Source organism: Oncorhynchus keta, chromosome 8, assembly GCF_023373465.1.
Source record: "Oncorhynchus keta strain PuntledgeMale-10-30-2019 chromosome 8, Oket_V2, whole genome shotgun sequence".
Classification (NCBI taxonomy): Eukaryota; Metazoa; Chordata; class Actinopteri; order Salmoniformes; family Salmonidae; genus Oncorhynchus; species Oncorhynchus keta.
Genome location: NC_068428.1, coordinates 45,382,222 through 45,405,443, shown reverse-complemented (window position 1 = coordinate 45,405,443; position 23,222 = coordinate 45,382,222). Strand labels below are relative to the sequence as shown.

General features: G+C 47.1%; 1 protein-coding gene across 6 annotated transcripts in view; it reads left to right on the top strand.

Moving 5' to 3' along the window:
* The window catches only part of LOC127931503 (neuronal acetylcholine receptor subunit alpha-2-like), a 59,880-nt gene that overhangs the window by 14,196 nt on the left and 22,462 nt on the right, over window positions 1–23,222 (top strand). For all 6 annotated transcript variants that reach the window (XM_052524454.1, XM_052524453.1, XM_052524450.1 and 3 more), the window contains exons 2-4: window positions 3,795–3,946; window positions 7,859–7,903; window positions 10,057–10,166. In XM_052524454.1, the coding sequence (XP_052380414.1) occupies window positions 3,795–3,946; window positions 7,859–7,903; window positions 10,057–10,166 (307 nt within the window). The remainder of the gene's footprint in view (window positions 1–3,794; window positions 3,947–7,858; window positions 7,904–10,056; window positions 10,167–23,222) is intronic.

Sequence of the window (23,222 nt, the reverse complement as noted above, 5' to 3'; positions counted from 1 at the left end):
AGACTGAACCATCCCCCCTGCCCAGACTGAACCGTCCCCCCTGCCCAGACTGAACTGTCCCCCCTGCCCAAACTGAACCGCCTGCCCAGACTGAACTGTCCCCCTTGTCCAGACTGAACCGTCCCCCCTGTTCAGACTGAACCGTCCCCTCTGTCCAGACTGAACTGTCCCCCCTGCCCAAACTGAACCGCCTGCCCAGACTGAACTGTCCCCCTTGTCCAGACTGAACCGTCCCCCCTGCCCAAACTGAACCGCCTGCCCAGACTGAACTGTCCCCCTTGTCCAGACTGAACCGTCCCCCCTGCCCAAACTGAACCGCCTGCCCAGACTGAACTGTCCCACTTGTCCAGACTGAACCGTCCCCCTGCCCAGACTGAACCGTCCCACTACCCAGACTGAACCGTCCCCCCTCTCCAGACTGAACCGTCCCTCCTGCCCGGACTGAACCGCCCCTCTGTCCAGACTGAACCGTCCCCCTGCTCAGACTGAACCGTCCCCCTTGCCCAGACTGAACCGTCCCCCTTGTCCAGACTGAACCGTGCCCCTTGTCCAGACTGAACCGTCCCCTTTCCCAGACTGAACCATCCCCCTACCCAGACTGAACCTTCCCCTTGCCCAGACTGAACCGTCCCCCTACCCAGACTGAACCGTCCCCCTGTCCAGACTGAACCGTCCCCCTACCCAGACTGAACCGTCCCCACTGTCCAGACTGAACCGTCCCCCTGTCCAGACTGAACCGTCCCCCTGTCCAGACTGAACCGTCCCCCCTGCCCAGACTGAACCGTCCCCCTTGTCCAGACTGAACCGACCCCCTGTCCAGACTGAACCGTCCCCCTTGTCCAGACTGAACCGTCCACCTTGTCCAGACTAAACCGTCCCCCCTGCCCAGACTGAACCGTCCCCCTTGTCCAGACTGAACCGACCCCCTGTCCAGACTGAACCGTCCCCCTTGTCCAGACTGAACCTTCCCCCTTACCCAGACTGAACCGTCCCGCGGCCCACTCCTACTCTGTACATTATACAAGACAAGCCCCTCAGACAAAAACATTCAATCAAAACATTCAATCAAATTATATGTATAAATGCATAATTATACCTATGTAACCTGCCTAAATGTAGCCTAAATGTAGCCTGCCTAAATTACTACCGACCCGAGGCAATCACATCTGTAGCCATGAAATGTTTTGAAAGGCTGGTCATGGCTCACATCAACACCAATATCCCAGAAACCCTACACCCACTCCAATTTGCGTACCGCACCAAGAGATCCACAGATGATGCAATCTCTATTGCACTCCACACTGCCCTTTCCCACCTGGACAAAAGGAACACCTATGTCAGAATGCTGTTCATTGACTACAGCTCAGCGTTCAACACTATAGTGCCCTCAAAGCTAATCACTAAGCTAACGACCCTGGGACTAAACACCTCCCTCTGCAACTGGATCCTAGACTTCCTGACAGGCCGCCCCCAAGTGGTAAGGGTAGGTAACAACACATCTGCCACGCTGATCCTGAAAAGATTTGGCATGGGTCCTCAGATCCTCAAAAGGTTTTACAGCTGCACCATTGAGAGCATCCTGACGGGTTGCATCACTGGTATGGCAACTGCTCGGCCTGCGAACGCAAAGGCACTACAGAGGGTAGTGCGAACGGCCCAGTACATGACCGGGGCCAAGCTTCCTGCTACCCAGGACCTCTATGCCAGGCGATGTCAGAGGAAGGCCCTAAAAATGTCAAAGACTCCAGCGACCCAAGTCATAGACTGTTCTCTCTGCTACTGCACGGCAAGCGGTACCGGAGCGCCAAGTCTAGGTCCAAAAGGCTTCTAAACAGCTTCTACCCCCCAAGCCATAAGTCTCCTGAACATCTAATCAAATGGCTACCCAGACTATTTGCACCCCCCCGTGCTGCTGCTACTCTCTGTTGACACAGCCACTTTAATAACTCTAGCGAAATGTACATATTACCTAAATTACCTCGACACCGGTGCCCCCGCACATTGACACATTGACTCTGTACCGGTACTCCCTGTATATAGTCCCCACATTTACTCTGTACCGGTACCCCCTGTATATAGCCTCCACATTGACTCTGTACCGGTACCCCCTGTATATAGTCTCCACATTGACTCTGTACCGTAATACCCTGTATATAGTCTCCATATTGACTCTGTACTGTAATACCCTGTATATAGCCTCCACATTGACGCTGTACCGTAATACCCGGTATATAGTCTCCACATTGACTCTGTACCGTAATACCTTGTATATAGTCTCCACATTGACTCTGTACCGGTACCCCCTGTATATAGTCTCCACATTGACTCTGTACCGTAATACCCTGTATATAGTCTCCATATTGACTCTGTACTGTAATACCCTGTATATAGCCTCCACATTGACGCTGTACCGTAATACCCGGTATATAGTCTCCACATTGACTCTGTACCGTAATACCTTGTATATAGTCTCCATATTGACTCTGTACCGTAATACCCTGTATATAGTCTCCACATTGACTCTGTACCGTAATACCCTGTATATAGTCTCCATATTGACTCTGTACTGTAATACCCTGTATATAGCCTCCACATTGACGCTGTACCGTAATACCCTGTATATAGTCTCCACATTGACTCTGTACCGTAATACCCTGTATATAGTCTCTATATTGACTCTGTACCGTAATACCCTGTATATAGTCTCTGCATTGACTCTGTACCGTAATACCCTCTATATAGTCTCCACATTGACTCTGTACAGTAATACCCTGTATATAGCCTCCACATTGACTCTGTACCGTAATACCCTGTATATAGCCTCCACATTGACTCTGTACCGTCATACCCTGTATAGCCTCCATATTGACTATGTACCATCATACCCTGTATATAGTCTCCATATTCACTCTGTACCGTAACACCCTGTATATAGTCTCCACATTGACTCTGTACCGTAATACCCTGTATATAGCTTCCACATTGACTCTGTACCGTAATACCCTGTATATAGACTCCACATTGACTCTGTACCGTAATACCCTCTATATAGCTTCCACATTGACTTTGTACCGTAATACCCTGTATATAGTCTCCACATTTATTTTTTACTGCTGCTCTTTCATTATTTGTTTTTCTTATCTATTACTTTTTAGTAAAGTATTGTCTTAAAACTGTATTGTTGGTTAAGAGATTGTCAGTAAGCACTTCACTGTAAGGTCTACTACACCTGTAGTATTCAGCATTTCACTGTAAGGTCTACTACACCTGTAGTATTCAGCATTTCACTGTAAGGTCTACCTACACCTGTTGTATTCAGCATTTCACTGTGAGGTCTACTACACCTGTAGTATTCAGCATTTCACTGTAAGGTCTACTACACCTGTACTATTCAGCATTTCACTGTAAGGTCTACTACACCTGTTGTATTCAGCATTTCACTGTAAGGTCTACTACACCTGTAGTATTCAGCATTTCACTGTGAGGTCTACTACACCTGTAGTATTCAGCATTTCACTGTGAGGTCTACTACACCTGTTGTATTTGGCATTTCACTGTGAGGTCTACTACACCTGTAGTATTCAGCATTTCACTGTAAGGTCTACTACACCTGTTGTATTTGGCATTTCACTGTGAGGTCTACTACACCTGTTGTATTTGGCATTTCACTGTAAGGTCTACTACACCTGTTGTATTTGGCACATGTGACAAATACAATTTGATTTGATGTGTTGGATACAACAACAGGTTTGTTATACAACTCTGAGCGCCGTGTCTCTTGTGGCCCCTGTTAGTTTTCTGCCTTGAAAAAGCCCATTCACATGCGGAGGACGAGCTCTTCAAGAAGCTCTTCATCGGGTACAACAAGTGGTCCAGACCCGTACCCAACATCTCAGACGTGGTCATCGTCAAGTTCGGACTCTCCATAGCACAGCTTATCGATGTGGTAAGTTATATTATAATAATAATAATATAATGCTAATAATATAATAATAGTATAATAATAATAATAATAATAATAATATAGGCCCTTTGGCAGTCATTTTCATCCAAAGTGAATAATATATATATATTTTCGTATGGGTGGGAACTGAACCCAAGCGTCATGCTCTACCAGTCCAAATGAACCTCACAGGATCGCAGCTGTGTTGTTGACTGACAGCTTGTTGCAGAAAATATGAATTATGAATTTATGTAAATTATATTCATAGATTATTCTCGCATTGTTCCCCAATGAGTTTATCGTTGGGAATAAGCAGTTAGTTAAGTGTAATTGGCAAGACCTGTTTATGACTTTGCAAAAACAGGTGTTACTAAAGGAACTCTCACAGCAAACTGATACACATCCTTCAATCTCCATCAGTCGCCTCACAGGGGCTTTGAAGCAGAGTAAAGGTGTGGTGAACAACGTAATCAAACAATCCTTCAGTCAATAACTACAGAGAAGTATTGCACACAAGCATGGCTGCAATTTAAATTGAGAGTGGCAGACCATTTCCGGAGACCTTCTCCCTTACCTCACCTCGCTCATCAACTCATCCCTGACCGCTGGCTACGTCCCTTCCGTCTTCAAGAGAGCGAGAGTTGCACCCCTTCTGAAAAAACCTACACTCGATCCCTCCGATGTCAACAACTACAGACCAGTATCCCTTCTTTCTTTTCTCTCCAAAACTCTTGAACGTGCCGTCCTTGGCCAGCTCTCCTGCTATCTCTCTCAGAATGACCTTCTTGATCCAAATCAGTCAGGTTTCAAGACTAGTCATTCAACTGAGACTGCTCTTCTCTGTATCACGGAGGCGCTCCGCACTGCTAAAGCTAACTCTCTCTCCTCTGCTCTCATCCTTCTAGACCTATCGGCTGCCTTCGATACTGTGAACCATCAGATCCTCCTCTCCACCCTCTCCGAGTTGGGCATCTCCGGCGCGGCCCACGCTTGATTGCGTCCTACCTGACAGGTCGCTCCTACCAGGTGGCGTGGCGAGAATCTGTCTCCTCACCACGCGCTCTCACCACTGGTGCCCCCAGGGCGCTGTTCTAGGCCCTCTCCTATTCTCGCTATACACCAAGTCACTTGGCTCTGTCATAACCTCACATGGTCTCTCCTATCATTGCTATGCAGACGACACACAATTAATCTTCTCCTTTCCCCCTTCTGATGACCAGGTGGCGAATCGCATCTCTGCATGTCTGGCAGACATATCAGTGTGGATGACGGATCACCACCTCAAGCTGAACCTCGGCAAGACGGAGCTGCTCTTCCTCCCGGGGAAGGACTGCCCGTTCCATGATCTCGCCATCACGGTTGACAACTCCATTGTGTCCTCCTCCCAGAGCGCTAAGAACCTTGGCGTGATCCTGGACAACACCCTGTCGTTCTCAACTAACATCAAGGCGGTGGCCCGTTCCTGTAGGTTCCTGTAGGTTCTACAACATCCGCAGAGTACGACCCTGCCTCACACAGGAAGCGGCGCAGGTCCTAATCCAGGCACTTGTCATCTCCCGTCTGGATTACTGCAACTCGCTGTTGGCTGGGCTCCCTGCCTGTGCCATTAAACCCCTACAACTCATCCAGAACGCCGCAGCCCGTCTGGTGTTCAACCTTCCCAAGTTCTCTCACGTCACCCCGCTCCTCCGCTCTCTCCACTGGCTTCCAGTTGAAGCTCGCATCCGCTACAAGACCATGGTGCTTGCCTACGGAGCTGTGAGGGGAACGGCACCTCAGTACCTCCAGGCTCTGATCAGGCCCTACACCCAAACAAGGGCACTGCGTTCATCCACCTCTGGCCTGCTCGCCTCCCTACCACTGAGGAAGTACAGTTCCCGCTCAGCCCAGTCAAAACTGTTCACTGCTCTGGCCCCCAATGGTGGAACAAACTCCCTCACGACGCCAGGACAGCGGAGTCAATCACCACCTTCCGGAGACACCTGAAACCCCACCTCTTTAAGGAATACCTAGGATAGGATAAAGTAATCCTTCTCACCCCCCCCCTTAAAATATTTAGATGCACTATTGTAAAGTGGCTGTTCCACTGGATGTCATAAGGTGAATGCACCAATTTGTAAGTCGCTCTGGATAAGAGCGTCTGCTAAATGACTTAAATGTAAATGTAATGTAAATGTAAATGTTTTGAATATACTGTACATTGTTACACAGACCTTCTCTCACACTCTCCGTCTCTCGTTCTCTCTGTCTCTCTTCCTCTCTAATTCTCTGGTTCTCTCTTCCTCTGGTTCTCTCGTTCTCTCTTCCTCGTTCTCTAGATCTCTCCGTCTCTCGTTCTGTCTCTAGTTCTCTCCATGTCTCGTTCTCTAGATCTCTCCGTCTCTCGTTCTGTCTCTAGTTCTCTCCATCTCTCATTCTCTCTGTCTAGTTTCCTCTGTCTCTAGTTCTCTATCTCTCTGTCTCTAGTTCTCTCCATGTCTCGTTCTCTCCATCTCTCATTCTCTCTCTCTTCCTCTGTCTAGTTCTCTTCATGTCTCGTTCTCTAGATCTCTCCCTCTCTCGTTCTGTTTCTAGTTCTCTCCATGTCTCGTTTTCTCTATCTTCCTCTCTCTTGTTCTCTCCATCTCTTGTTTTCTCTCTCTCTTCCTTTGTCTTTAGTTCTCTCCATCTCTCATTCTCTCTCTGTCTTACTCGTTCTCTCTTCCTGTCTCTCCTTCTCTTGTTCTGTCTCTCTTCCTCTCTCTTCCTCTGCCCCTAGTTCTCACTATCATTCGTTCTCTCTCTGTCTCTAGTTATCTCCATCTCTCGTTCTCTCTTCCTCTGTCTCTAGTTCTCTCCATCTCTCGTTCTCTATTCCTCTCTCTCTAGTTCCCTCCATCTCTCGTTCTCTATAACTCTTCCTCTCTCTCGTTCTCTCTCTCTCTTCCTCTCCCTAGTTCTCTCCATCTCTCGTTCTGTCTCTCTATCTCTAGTTCTCTCCATCTCTCGTTCTCTCTCTCTAGTTCTCTCCATCTCTCTTCCTCTGTCGCTTGTTCTCTACATCTCTAATTCTCTCTCTCTCTTCATCTGTCTATCTAGTGCTCTCCATGTCTCGTTCTCGAGATCTCTCCGTCTCTCATTCTCTGTCTCTAGTTCTCTTAATTTCTCTGTCTCTGTCTCTAGTTCTCTCATCTCTCGTTCTCTCTCTGTGTCTAGTTCTCTCCATCTCTCGTTCTCTCTCTCTCTCTTCCCCTCTCTAGTTCTCTCCATCTCTCGTTTTCTCTCTCTCTCTGTCTAGTTCTCTCCATATCCCATTCTATCTGTCTTTCTCTCTCTCGTTTTCTCCATCTCTCTTTCTCTCTGTCTCTAATTCTCTCTGTCACTCTTCCTCTGTCTCTAATTATTGTCCTCGTGCTGTCTCTATTTGTACATTTATTTATTTATTTATACATCTATTGCATCATGGTTCCTCTGTGAATACTGCAGCCATCTTACATTTTAAGAAATATATTTAGTATTTTGAAAATAGACCTGCAAAAACAAACCTTGTTTAAACCAGATTTAGTTAACCTATGACCTAGAGATCTTCACATGTCTAAAATGTTGGACTTGTTCTGAAATGGACTTGGGGCTTTCCCACCAGGACCCGATATGCATAAATAATATTTGGGCCTTTCCCACCCTTCTCTCTCTCCCCTCTCTCCCTCCCTCTCTCTTTCTGCTTCTCTCTCTCTCTCTCTTTCTCCCCTCTCTCCCACCCTCTCTCTCTCTTTCTGCTTCTCTCTCTCTCTCTCTCTTTCTCCCCTCTCTCCCACCCTCTCTCTCTCTTTCTGCCTCTCTCTCTCTCTGTCCTTCTTCTTCTTCTCTCTGTCTGAATTTTTATCTTGATGTCTCTCTATTTTTCATTCACCTATTTTTATATTTTTCTTTCTGCAGGACGAGAAGAATCAGATGATGACCACCAACGTCTGGCTGAAACAGGTGATTCAGTACATTCAGTATATATAGCATGTGTGTTTCAGTCCATTCAGTATATATAGAATGTGTGTTTCAGTACATTCAGTATATAAAGCATGTGTTTTAGTACTTTCAGTATATATAGCATGTGTGATTCAGTACATTCAGTATATATAGCATGTGTGTTTCAGTACTTTCAGTATATATAGAATGTGTGTTTCAGTACATTCAGTATATATAGCATGTGTTTTAGTACTTTCAGTATATATAGCATGTGTGATTCAGTACTTTCAGTATATATAGCATGTGTGTTTCAGTCCATTCAGTATATATAGAATGTGTGTTTCAGTACATTCAGTATATAAAGCATGTGTTTTAGTACTTTCAGTATATATAGCATGTGTGATTCAGTACATTCAGTATATATAGAATGTGTGTTTCAGTACATTCAGTATATATAGAATGTGTGTTTCAGTACATTCAGTATATATAGCATGTGTTTTAGTACTTTCAGTATATATAGCATGTGTGATTCAGTACTTTCAGTATATATAGCATGTGTGTTTCAGTCCATTCAGTATATATAGAATGTGTGTTTCAGTACATTCAGTATATATAGAATGTGTGTTTCAGTACATTCAGTATATAAAGCATGTGTTTTAGTACTTTCAGTATATATAGCATGTGTGTTTCAGTACATTCAGTATATATAGAATGTGTGTTTCAGTACATTCAGTATATAAAGCATGTGTTTTAGTACTTTCAGTATATATAGCATGTGTGTTTCAGTACATTCAGTATATATAGCATGTGTTTTAGTACTTTCAGTATATATAGCATGTGTGTTTCAGTCCATTCAGTATATATAGAATGTGTGTTTCAGTACATTCAGTATATAAAGCATGTGTTTTAGTACTTTCAGTATATATAGCATGTGTGATTCAGTACATTCAGTATATAAAGCATGTGTTTTAGTACTTTCAGTATATATAGCATGTGTTTTAGTACTTTCAGTATATATAGCATGTGTGTTTTAGTACTTTCAGTATATATAGCATGTGTTTAGTACTTTCAGTATATATAGCATGTGTTTAGTACTTTCAGTATATATAGCATGTGTTTAGTACTTTCAGTATATATAGCATGTGTTTTAGTACTTTCAGTATATATAGCATGTGTTTTAGTACTTTCAGTATATATAGCATGTGTTTAGTACTTTCAGTATATATAGCATGTGTGTTTTAGTACATTCAGTATATATAGCATGTGTTTTAGTACTTTCGGTATATAAAGCATGTGTTTTAGTACTTTCAGTATATATAGCATGTGTGTTTCAGTACATTCAGTATATATAGCATGTGTTTTAGTACTTTCAGTATATATAGCATGTGTTTTAGTACTTTCAGTATATAAAGCATGTGTTTTAGTACATTCAGTATATATAGCATGTGTTTAGTACATTCAGTATATATAGCATGTGTGTTTCAGTACATTCAGTATATATAGCATGTGTTTTAGTACTTTCAGTATATATAGCATGTGTTTTAGTACTTTCAGTATATATAGCATGTGTGTTTTAGTACTTTCAGTATATATAGCATGTGTTTAGTACTTTCAGTATATATAGCATGTGTTTTAGTACTTTCAGTATATATAGCATGTGTGTTTTAGTACTTTCAGTATATATAGCATGTGTGTTTTAGTACTTTCAGTATATATAGCATGTGTTTAGTACTTTCAGTATATATAGCATGTGTTTTAGTACTTTCAGTATATATAGCATGTGTTTTAGTACTTTCAGTATATATAGCATGTGTTTTAGTACTTTCAGTATATATAGCATGTGTTTTAGTACATTCAGTATATATAGCATGTGTTTTAGTACTTTCAGTATATATAGCATGTGTTTTAGTACTTTCAGTATATATAGCATGTGTGTTTCAGTACATTCAGTATATATAGCATGTGTGTGAGACTGAGGTGTTTCAATGTGAATTAATTACGATTATTAGTTTGTTATGGATTAATAGGCCTTTAATTAACTCTGTCTGATAAGACCTGTGGCACTGAATGTCCTCTCGTGTCTGTGTGTGTGTGTGTGTGTGTGTGTGTGTGTGTGTGTGTGTGTGTGTGTGTGCGTGCGTGCGTGCGTGTGTGTGTGCGTGTTCTCCTCTTAGGAGTGGAATGACTACAAGCTACGCTGGACGCCGTCTGACTACGACAACGTCACGTCCATCAGAGTCCCGTCAGAACTCATCTGGGTCCCAGACATCGTCCTCTACAACAAGTGAGTGACAGTGAAACGGTTGTCTTAACGTGACAGCGAAACGGTTGTCTTAACGTGACAGCGAAACGGTTGTCTTAAAGTGACAGCGAAACGGTTGTCTTAAAGTGACAGCGAAACGGTTGTCTTAACGTGACAGCGAAACGGTTGTCTTAAAGTGACAGCGAAACGGTTGTCTTGACGTGACAGCGAAACGGTTGTCTTAACGTGACAGCGAAACGGTTGTCTTAACGTGACAGCGAAACGGTTGTCTTAACGTGACAGCGAAACGGTTGTCTTAAAGTGACAGCGAAACGGTTGTCTTAAAGTGACAGCGAAACGGTTGTCTTAACGTGACAGCGAAACGGTTGTCTTAACGTGACAGCGAAACGGTTGTCTTAACGTGACAGCGAAACGGTTGTCTTAACGTGACAGCGAAACGGTTGTCTTAACGTGACAGCGAAACGGTTGTCTTAAAGTGACAGCGAAACGGTTGTCTTAACGTGACAGCGAAACGGTTGTCTTAACGTGACAGCGAAACGGTTGTCTTAACGTGACAGCGAAACGGTTGTCTTAACGTGACAGCGAAACGGTTGTCTTAAAGTGACAGCGAAACGGTTGTCTTAACGTGACAGCGAAACGGTTGTCTTAACGTGACAGCGAAACGGTTGTCTTAAAGTGACAGCGAAACGGTTGTCTTGACGTGACAGCGAAACGGTTGTCTTGACGTGACAGCGAAACGGTTGTCTTGACGTGACAGCGAAACGGTTGTCTTAAAGTGACAGCGACGTCGAGTTCAGGAGACTCCACACCTATTTAAATGGTTACGCGGCACCTCAACAAGTTTTCCCCGGGGAAGATAATTCCCACAACAATGAGCTGATGACTGTGGTCCCTTTCTACATGTTCTGGAGCATGACAGCACTGATGATTACAATAGATTACATCTTTATGTCCAACAGTGAGGCATGAATCTCTGTACCTGTTCTTGTCAGGGTTTGAATGATTAAAAAGCAGCTGTAGGTCAACTCTCCCTCCCCTAGTAATATACTGCCGTGTTAACCTGATCCTAGCCCTCCCAGTAATATACTGTTGTGTTATCCTGATCCTAGCCCTCCCCAGTAATATACTGCTGTGTTCACCTGATCCTAGCCCTCCCAGTAATATACTGCCGTGTTAACCTGATCCTAGCCCCCCCCAGTAATATACTGCTGTGTTCACCTGATCCTAGCCCCCCAGTAATATACTGCCATGTTAACCTGATTATAGCCCTCCCCCAGTAATATACTGCCGTGTTAACCTGATCCTAGCCCTCCCAAGTAATATAATGTCGTGCTATCCTGATCCTAGCCCTCCCCCAGTGATATACTGTTGTGTTATCCTAATCCCAGCCCTCCCCCAGTAATATACTGTTGTGTTATCCTGATCCTAGCCCCCCCAGTAATATACTGGTGTGTTCTCCTGATCCTAGCCCTCCCCCAGTAATATACTGGTGTGTTAACCTGATCCTAGCCCCCCAGTAATATACTGCCATGTTAACCTGATCCTAGCCCCCTCCCAGTAATATACTGGTGTGTTATCCTGATCCTAGCCCCCCAGTAATATACTGCCATGTTAACCTGATCCTAGCCCTCCCCAGTAATATACTGCCATGTTAACCTGATCCTAGCCCTCCCCAGTAATATACTGCCATGTTCACCTGATCCTAGCCCCCAGTAATATACTGCCATGTTAACCTGATCCTATCCCCCCAGTAATATACTGCCATGTTAACCTGATCCTAGCCCTCCCCAGTAATATACTGGTGTGTTATCCTGATCCTAGCCCCCCAGTAATATACTGCCGTGTTATCCTGATCCTAGCCCCCCCAGTAATATACTGTCGTGCTATCCTGATCCTAGCCCTCCCCCAGTAATATACTGCCGTGTTATCCTGATCCTAGCCCCCCAGTAATATACTGCCGTGTTATCCTGATCCTACCCCCCAGTAATATACTGCCGTGCTATCCTGATCCTACCCCCCAGTAATATACTGTCGTGCTATCCTGATCCTAGCCCTCCCCAGTAATATACTGCCGTGTTATCCTGATCCTAGCCCCCCAGTAATATACTGCCGTGTTATCCTGATCCTACCCCCCAGTAATATACTGCCGTGTTATCCTGATCCTAGCCCTCCCCAGTAATATACTGCCGTGTTATCCTGATCCTAGCCCCCCAGTAATATACTGCCGTGTTATCCTGATCCTACCCCCCAGTAATATAATGTCGTGCTATCCTGATCCTAGCCCCCCCCAGTAATATACTGTCGTGCTATCCTGATCCTAGCCCTCCCCCAGTAATATACTGCCGTGTTATCCTGATCCTAGCCCTCCCCCAGTAAGATACTGCCGTGCTATCCTGATCCTAGCCCTCCCAGTAATATACTGTCGTGCTATCCTGATCCTACCCCCAGTAATATACTGCCGTGTTATCCTGATCCTACCCCCCAGTAATATACTGCCATGTTAACCTGATTATAGCCCTCCCCCAGTAATATACTGGTGTGTTAACCTGATCCTAGCCCTCCCAGTAATATACTGTCGTGCTATCCTGATCCTAGCCCTCCCCCAGTAATATACTGGCGTGTTAACCTGATCCTAGCCCTCCCCCAGTAATATACTGTCGTGCTATCCTGATCCTAGCCCTCCCCCAGTAATATACTGCCGTGTTAAGCTGATCCTAGCCCTCCCCCAGTAATATACTGTCGTGCTATCCTGATCCTAGCCCTCCCAGTAATATACTGCCGTGCTATCCTGATCCTAGCCCTCCCAGTAATATACTGTCGTGCTATCCTGATCCTACCCCCCCCAGTAATATACTGCCGTGTTATCCTGATCCTACCCCCCCAGTAATATACTGCCGTGTTATCCTGATCCTACCCCCCAGTAATATACTGCCTTGTTAACCTGATTATAGCCCTCCCCCAGTAATATACTGCCTTGTTAACCTGATTATAGCCCCCCAGTAATATACTGCCATGTTATCCTGATCCTAACCCTCCCAAGTAATATACTAGCCCTCCGTATAGTTCCCTCCTCATCTAAATGAATTATAGTTTCAAGGCCAAACGTGTCAGATTAAAACTCAAGATTATTTAATGACTGTTCCACTTTCTCATGCTCTCCTGTGAGATCGTGATCAGTTATTGAAATTAAAAAGGTGTGTGTGTGTGTGTGAATGGCGGAAGATGTAATGATAGACTTATTCACATTATGTCTCTAGCTACAGCTATTAGTGGCATGTATTAAAGCCGTGATCAGGGGATTTGTAGCGCTTGAGGGGAGGAGATCAATTAGACTGCCGTGTAAGAGATGGTTCCTGGAGGATCGTAAGTCTTTACCAAAAAATGTCTTCTAATATGTCTCCGGAGTCCTGTGTGTTTGTAAATAAACAATTTGTGAAGTGTTGATGAGGTTCCTGTCATATTTAAATGTCAAATGTGGCCTTAACACAGATGATATACAGTGTTTTGGAGCTAAATCACATAGCTAAGTGTTTGTTTCTTGGGCTTCAGGAATGTGACTGATCAAAGTGCCTCAGGCCTTCAAAAATAAATGATTGAACTGATTGAAAATAAAGGGATATCGGTGAACAAATGCCTTGGTCAAGGTTACGACGGCACCAGTGCAATGAGTAGAGTTTACTCAGATGCTTTTTTTAAAAGCGCATGTTAGACCGAGAGCATAATGCTTCGTTCTTAGGTAGTTCTTTATGAGTTTTAGTTTTTTTTTATATCTCCCTCAGAAGCTACAGTTACAGGGATGGTTATTAAAAACAGCTTGGTTGTTGTAGCAACATCAGGGAACCTGGGAAGAAGGGAGTTGTGCTTTCGAATTCAGCAGTTCAACATGTTATGGAAGGAGATGAACTGTACAGGAAGCTCTGGGGACAGGTCGTCTGGATACTGGACAGACACGGTACAGGAAGCTCTGGGGACAGGTCGTCTGGATACTGGACTGACACGGTACAGGAAGCTCTGGGGACAGGTCGTCTGGTACTGGACAGACACGGTACAGGAAGCTCTGGGGACAGGTCGTCTGGATACTGGACAGACATGGTACAGGAAGATCTGGGGACAGGTCGTCTGGATACTGGACAGACATGGTACAGGAAGCTCTGGGGACGGGTCGTCTGGATACTGGACAGACACGGTACAGGAAGCTCTGGGGACAGGTCGTCTGGATACTGGACAGACACGGTACAGGAAGATCTGGGGACAGGTCGTCTGGATACTGGACAGACACGGTACAGAAAGATCTGGGGACAGGTCGTCTGGATACTGGACAGACACGGTACAGGAAGATCTGGGGACAGGTCGTCTGGATACTGGACTGACACGGTACAGGAAGCTCTGGGGACAGGTCGTCTGGATACTGGACTGACACGGTACAGGAAGCTCTGGGGACGGGTCGTCTGGATACTGGACAGACACGGTACAGGAAGATCTGGGGACAGGTCGTCTGGATACTGGACAGACAATACATTGACGAATGCAAACAGACCATCATCTTTTGTGGACAACCGTTCTTGACGGTTCAAACAAACAAAAAAAGCAGTTTGCGATTTTCTTCTTCTTCTTCTTCTTCTTCTTCTTCTTCTTCTTCATACTGGTGAACCAGTGTTTGGGTTGTCAACCAATGTCACAGTATAACTTTAGACCATCCCCTCGCCCATACCCAGGCGCGAACCAGGGACCCTCTGCACGCATCAACAACAGTCACCCACGAAGCATCGTTACCCATCACTCCACAAAAGCCGCGGCCCGTGCAGAGCAAGGGGAACCACTACTTCAAGTGACGTCACCGATTGAAATGCAATTTAGCGAGCACCACCGCTAACGAGCTAGCCGTTTCACATCCGTTACACTCACCCCCCTTTTGACCTCCTCCTTTTCCGCAGCATCCAGTGATCCGGGTCACGGCACCAATGTAACAGTATAACTTTAGACCGTCCCCTCGCCCATACCCGGGCGCGAACCAGGGACCCTCTGCACACATCAACAACAGTCACCCACGAAGCATTGTTACCCATCGCTCCACAAAAGCCGCAGCAATATCAACAGTCCCGTGTCTCTGGTATATCTTTGCACGCATCATTCAAGACTTAATTTAAATTGTGTGCAATGGACACATAATTCATAATGTCTCAGAAGGACTTCAGAACACCAGGGGAGTCTCTCAAGCTGAATTTCATTTAATTTACCTTGATTTTACAGGCCATTTGTGCATGATATTAGCCAGAAAACCTGCTGAGTTCAACAATAAATAGTGGTTAAATGTATCCTCTAGCCGACTACTTTTCATTTCATTGTTAGGCTATGTGTAATTTTCATAAATTGCAGTTAAATATCAGCTAGATACTATATATAGAGCTATAGATGGTTGGCTGCACTGCATGAAGAAACATTCCCTACTAAGCCAGTGTTTTGAGGGTGGACTGACTGTATAATTTGGCATTAATAGACTGGTTTTACGCACAACAATTTTCTTTCCAAGCTGGGAGAGAGCGCTAGAATGGATAATGTCATGCAGGTTCTGGTAGGCTATACATTAGTATTTTTTTAATCAATTGGTTTCTATGCTGTTGTATCATGTCCACTGGGCCCAAGTCGGACCAGGAGGAGGAAGACGACCTGTGCCGGGAAACGTGCCATCGTCAGAGGAGGACCACAAGGCACCCCTTTATGGACGTGGAGACCCTAGATGGGCCATCCGATATGAAAATCCTCAAGGGCCAGTTTGAGACGGCCCAGTTAAAGACCCCAACCTCCAGAACGCGAGGGGTCAGGTGATTGTGGTGGACATGATTGGGCTGTTACCTGGGGTAAGTGAGTGGCGCTACCCACACTTCGCCATCAAGCATAATTTACTGTATAAGGTTGTAAACAAACAAACGCAATTGGGAGACAAAATAATTGTTACTCCTACCCACCCAGTATGTTAGTACTGTCTTGCAGCTCACCCACATCCACCTGCTCTGGGCATACCTAGGGATGGAGAAAACCAGGGAGGGGATTGGGAATCGGTTCCTCTGGCCTGGAGTCAAGTGCGCCATGGAGGACTAGTGCCGTACCTGAGTGCCAGATCACAGCCCCGAGGGCACATTATAGAGACCCTTTGGTTCCCCTGCCCATGATAGGGATGCCGTTTAAGCAGGTGGCGATGGATCTGGTGGGTCCATTGGTGAAGACAGCGAGGGGACACCAAATTACACACGGCCACAGCGAAAGGTATCGTGTAGGAGCGCTTCCATTTATTGAGCCGGGTGGTTATCCTATGGGAAATCCTGACGGACCAGGGCAACGCATTCATTTCTCGTGTAATGAAACATGTCTGCAATCTTTTACAAATCAAACAGGTGAGGATCAGCGTGTACCATCCGCAAATGGACGGGCTAGTCGAACGCTTCAATAAGAACCTAAAGCAGATGCTGAAGAAGGTCATCGAGTGAGATGGGAGGAACTGGGATCAGCTGCTGCCCCACTTGATGTTCTCGGTGCGCGAGGTACCCCAAGCGTCCACTGGGTTCTCCACCTTTGAGCTCCTGTATGGCCGTCGGTCCCCCGGACTGCTGGACCTAGCCAAGGAGGTCTGGGAGGACCAACCGACCGCCTTTCGCGTCATGGTGAAACATGTGGAGGAGATGAGGGAGAGGATCGAAGGCGATTTGGCCAGTGGTGAGGGAGCACATGGCCCAGGCGCTCAGGAGCGAGTATACACCCGGGGGGCCCAACCACGAGAGTTCCACCCAGGTGAGAAGGCCTTGGTGCTGATCCCCCAAACAGAGATCAAATTCCTGGCTACGTGCCAAGGGCCCTATGACATCGTCAAGGGGGTAGGCGACGTCAATTACAAGGTCTGCCAGCCCCTCCAGCTTTACCATGTGAACATACTGAAGAGATGGCATTCACAAGAGGCGCTGTGTGCAACATGAACCCGGCCACAGTAGAACCCGCCCCCCATCGAAGTTTCCATGGGGGAAGATCTCAGCCGGACCCAATGATAAGCGCTCCGAGATTTGGTCCAGCAGAATACGGCCGTGTTCGCCGGGACGCATGGATCTCGTGGAATATCATATCCACACACGTCTGGGAGAAAAAGTGCGTAAATGGCCATACGGGATACCAGAAGCCCGGAGGTCAGCGGCCCAGTGGTAAATGACGGCTAGAGATTGGGGTACTGGAGGAGTCCCACAGTGAGTGGTCTAGCCCTATAGTGCTGGTACCGAAACCGGACGGAACTGTCCACTTCTGCAATGACTTCCGGGGGCTGAACGAGGTTGGTAAATTCAATGCCCCAGGTGAATTCAACTGATCGACTGCTTGGGGAAGGCGAGATAGGTCAGCATCCTGGACCTGACGAAGGGCTACTGGCAGGTGCCGCTGGCTTTCTCCACCACGGGAGGGAGGCTATACTACTACCGCGTTCTTCCTCTCGTGCTCCACGGGGCCCCCATCAACCTTCCAGCGACTCATTTACAGTGTCCTGCAGCCCACACCGTGAGTATGCTGCTGCATATTTGGATGATATAATCGTGCACAGTGACAGTTGGGAGTCGCATCTCTGTAGGCTACAGGCGGTGGTGGAAGCACCAAGCGATGTGGGGCTGACCTCGAAACCCCACAAGTGCAAGCTGGGCTACGTCGAGGTAGAGTACCTGGGCTATAGAATCGGGAAACATGCAGCCCCAAGAAGAAGAACAAATTGCCGTCATCAGGGAATGGCCGGTCCCCCAAACCAAGAAGAAGGTGAAGTCATTCCTGGGGTTATCAGGCTACTACAGTTGATTTGTACCTAACTTTGCCACAATAGTTTCTCCTCTCACAGACTTGACAAAGGCACGCCTACCCCAGACGGAGGATGGACGGAGGACACAGAGGTGGCGTTACAGGCCCTGATCAACGCACTATGTTCACATCTGGTACTCTTTACCCCGGACTTCTTAAATCACCTCCTGGAACAGACAGACGCGTCTGACACAGAGGTGGGGCCGTCTTGTCCCAAGAGCAGGAAGGTGAGGAACACCCAATCATGTATGTCAGCAGGAAGCTCCTCCCGAGGTAGAAGAAATACTTGATTGTGAAGAAGGAGTGCCTCGCCATGAAGTGGGCACTGCACACCCTCAAGTATTACCTCCTCGGGAAGAAGTTCACCCTGATCACTGACCATTCCCCCCTCGTGTGGATGACAAGAGGTACGGACACAAATGACCACATCACCTGTTGGTTCCTGATGCCCTCTCCAGGAGGGTTGCAAACCTAGCCCTGAGTACGCTTCCCTCCCGGTCAGGGTGGTATCCCGGGAGGTCTACCCTGGTGGTTGGTGATAAAGGGGAGGTACGTGCCGTGATGTTGTCTCCCTCTGCTGAGAGTTCCCGGGCTGGGCAACCTGACACTGATGGCACCAATTAGGGGAGAGTGCCAACCATCCGTGCAACCCACATAAATGGAGCTCCGTGGCACACCACGGGGGAGAAAAAGAGAGAGGCAATGAGTGATTCTACAGAGGGGAACGAGCTCCCGAAGGCAGTGTGTCACGTCCTGACCTTAGTTCCTTTTTTATGTGTCTGTTTTAGTTTGGATATGGCGTGAGTTGGGGTGGGCATTCTATGTTGTGTTTTCTAGGCTTTCTATTTCTATGTGTTTGGCCTGGTATGGTTCCCAATCAGAGGCAGCTGGCAATCGTTGTCTCTGATTGAGAACCATACTTAGGCAGCCTGTTTTCCCACTATGGGTTGTGGGTAGTTGTTTTCTGTGTCTGTGTTGTACCATACAAAACTGTTTCGGTTTTCCTTTATTTCTCTTGTTCTTTTGTTTTCAGTGTTCAGCTTAATAAATATATTATGGACACTTACCACGCTGCGCATTGGTCTGCTATTTCCTACTCCTCCTCAGAGGAGGAGGAACATCGTTACACACAGAGCCGAATATGTGAAGGACCGAGCCAACCCTAACTTTTTGTTTATTTTTTGTTGCCTTGTAAAGTCGTGATTTCTGACTAGAACCTCCCTGTCTCTGTGTCCATCTCTGTGTGCTCAACCCAACAACCAACAGTTTACCACAACTGATTATTAAGGCAGTTTGGGTCGGAGATTTGATGATGAAGTTCCTCTCTTGGATATTAACCACATATATGAATCTCTATCTCTCTCTGGAGCAAGACCTTAGCTTCTCTTCCTTTATATGAATCTCTATCTCTCTCTGGAGCAAGGCCTTAGCTTCTCGTCCTTTATATGAATCTCTATCTCTCTCTGGGGCAAGGCCTTAGCTTCTCGTCGTTTATATGAATCTCTATCTCTCTCTGGAGCAAGGCCTTAGCTTCTCGTCCTTTATATGAATCTCTATCTCTCTCTGGAGCAAGGCCTTAGCTTCTCGTCCTTTATATGAATCTCTATCTCTCTCTGGAGCAAGGCCTTAGCTTCTCTTCCTTTATATGAATCTTTCTCTATCTCTCTGGAGCAAGGCCTTAGCTTCTCGTCCTTTATATGAATCTCTATCTCTCTCTGGGGCAAGGCCTTAGCTTCTCGTCGTTTATATGAATCTCTATCTCTCTCTGGAGCAAGACCTTAGCTTCTCTTCCTTTATATGAATCTCTATCTCTCTCTGGAGCAAGGCCTTAGCTTCTCGTCCTTTATATGAATATTTCTCTATCTCTCTCTGGAGCAAGGCCTTAGCTTCTCTTCCTTTTTAGATCCAGTGGCCTCCTAAGTCTAGAGGTCTATGCATGCAATGCCCTGATACATTTAGTGCTAAAATCTCTTGACAGCTGAACCGTGAGGTGGACAATTATTGTTTTCGGAATGGAAATAAAAACAATGAAAACAAATAGCTGTAAAGTTGTACATATGCTACACATCGAAACACAAGGAATAGTGTTTTTTATTTTTTTATAGGCTGTTTTTAAGTAAATGTTGCTCATTTGGTCGACATCCCTGGTTGGCCGACATCCCCGCTCAGCCATGTCATAAGGCCTACTCTACACCACCAGGTGCTCAGCCATGTCATAAGGCCTACTCTACACCACCAGGTGCTCAGCCATGTCATAAGGCCTACTCTACACCACCAGGTGCTCAGCCATGTCATAAGGCCTACTCTACACCACCAGGTGCTCAGCCATGTCATAAGGCCTACTCTACACCACCAGGCACTCAGCCATGTCATAAGGCCTACTCTACACCACCAGGCGCTCAGCCATGTCATAAGGCCTACTCTACACCACCAGGTGCTCAGCCATGTCATAAGGCCTACTCTACACCACCAGGTGCTCAGCCATGTCATAAGGCCTACTCTACACCACCAGGTGCTCAGCCATGTCATAAGGCCTACTCTACACCACCAGGCGCTCAGCCATGTCATAAGGCCTACTCTACACCACCAGGAGCTCAGCCATGTCATAAGGCCTACTCTACACCACCAGGTGCTCAGCCATGTCATAAGGCCTACTCTACACCACCAGGCACTCAGCCATGTCATAAGGCCTACTCTACACCACCAGGAGCTCAGCCATGTCATAAGGCCTACTCTACACCACCAGGTGCTCAGCCATGTCATAAGGCCTACTCTACACCACCAGGTGCTCAGCCATGTCATAAGGCCTACTCTACACCACCAGGCACTCAGCCATGTCATAAGGCCTACTCTACACCACCAGGAGCTCAGCCATGTCATAAGGCCTACTCTACACCACCAGGTGCTCAGCCATGTCATAAGGCCTACTCTACACCACCAGGAGCTCAGCCATGTCATAAGGCCTACTCTACACCACAAGGAGCTCAGCCATGTCATAAGGCCTACTCTACACCACCAGGCACTCAGCCATGTCATAAGGCCTACTCTACACCACCAGGAGCTCAGCCATGTCATAAGGCCTACTCTACACCACCAGGAGCTCAGCCATGTCATAAGGCCTACTCTACACCACCAGGAGCTCAGCCATGTCATAAGCCCTACTCTACACCACCAGGTGCTCAGCCATGTCATAAGGCCTACTCTACACCACCAGGTGCTCAGCCATGTCATAAGGCCTACTCTACACCACCAGGTGCTCAGCCATGTCATAAGGCCTACTCTACACCACCAGGCGCTCAGCCATGTCATAAGGCCTACTCTACACCACCAGGAGCTCAGCCATGTCATAACATTTAAGTCATTTAGCAGACGCTCTTATCCAGAGCGACTTACAAATTGGTGCATACACCTTATGTCAACCAGTGGAACAGCCACTTGCATCTAAATCTTGTTGGGGGGGGAGAAGGATTACCTACCCTTACTTACCCTATCCTAGGTATTCCTTGAAGAGGTGGGGTTTCAGGTGTCTCCGGAAGGTGGTGATTGACTCCGCTGTCCTGGCGTCGTGAGGGAGTTTGTTCCACCATTGGGGGCCAGAGCAGCGAACAGTTTTGACTGGGCTGAGCGGGAACTGTACTTCCTCAGTGGTAGGGAGGCGAGCAGGCCAGAGGTGGATGAACGCAGTGCCCTTGTTTGGGTGTAGGGCCTGATCAGAGCCTGGAGGTACTGAGGTGCCGTTCCCCTCACAGCTCCGTAGGCGAGCACCATGGTCTTGTAGCGGATGCGAGCTTCAACTGGAAGCCAGTGGAGAGAGCGGAGGAGCGGGGTGACGTGAGAGAACTTGGGAAGGTTGAACACCAGACGGGCTGCGGCGTTCTGGATGAGTTGTAGGGGTTTAATGGCACAGGCAGGGAGCCCAGCCAACAGCGAGTTGCAGTAATCAAGACGGGAGATGACAAGTGCCTGGATTAGGACCTGCACCGCTCCTGTGTGAGGCAGGGTCGTACTCATGGATGTTGTAGAGCATGAACCTACAGGAACGGGACACCGCCTTGATGTTAGTTGAGAACGTCAGGGTGTTGTCCAGGATCACGCCAAGGTTCTTAGCGCTCTGGGAGGAGGACACAATGGAGTTGTCAACCGTGATGGCGAGATCATGGAACGGGCAGTCCTTCCCCGGGAGGAAGAGGAGCTCCGTCTTGCTGAGGTTCAGCTTGAGGTGGTGATCCGTCATCCACACTGATATGTCTGCCAGACATGCAGAGATGCGATTCGCCACCTGGTCATCAGAAGGGGGAAAGGAGAAGATTAATTGTGTGTCGTCTGCATAGCAATGATAGGAGAGACCATGTGAGGTTATGACAGAGCCAAGTGACTTGGTGTATAGCGAGAATAAGAGAGGGCCTAGAACAGAGCCCTGGGGACACCAGTGGTGAGAGCGCGTGGTGAGGAGACAGATTCTCGCCACGCCACCTGGTAGGAGCGACCTGTCAGGTAGGACGCAATCCAAGCGTGGGCCGCGCCGGAGATGCCCAACTCGGAGAGGGTGGAGAGGAGGATCTGATGGTTCACAGTATCGAAGGCAGCCGATAGGTCTAGAAGGATGAGAGCAGAGGAGAGAGAGTTAGCTTTAGCAGTGCGGAGCGCTCCGTGATACAGAGAAGAGCAGTCTCAGTTGAATGACTAGTCTTGAAACCTGACTGATTTGGATCAAGAAGGTCATTCTGAGAGAGATAGCGGTAGAGCTGGCCAAGGACGGCACGCTCAAGAGTTTTGGAGAGAAAGAGAGAAGGGATACTGGTCTGTAGTTGTTGACATCGGAGGGATCGAGTGTAGGTTTTTTCAGAAGGGGTGCAACTCTCGCTCTCTTGAAGACGGGAGGGACGTAGCCAGCGGTCAGGGATGAGTTGATGAGCGAGGTGAGGTAAGGGAGAAGGTCTCCGGAAATGGTCTGGAGAAGAGAGGAGGGGATAGGGTCAAGCGGGCAGGTTGTTACGGCCGGCCGTCACAAGACGCGAGATTTCATCTGGAGAGAGAGGGGAGAAAGAGGTCAGAGCATAGGGTAGGGCAGTGTGAGCAGAACTAGCGGTGTCGTTTGACTTAGCAAACGAGGATCGGATGTCATCGACCTTCTTTTCAAAATGGTTGACGAAGTCATCTGCAGAGAGGGGAGGAGGGAGGGGGAGGATTCAGGAGGGAGGAGAAGGTGGCAAAGAGCTTCCTAGGGTTAGAGGCAGATGCTTGGAACTTAGAATG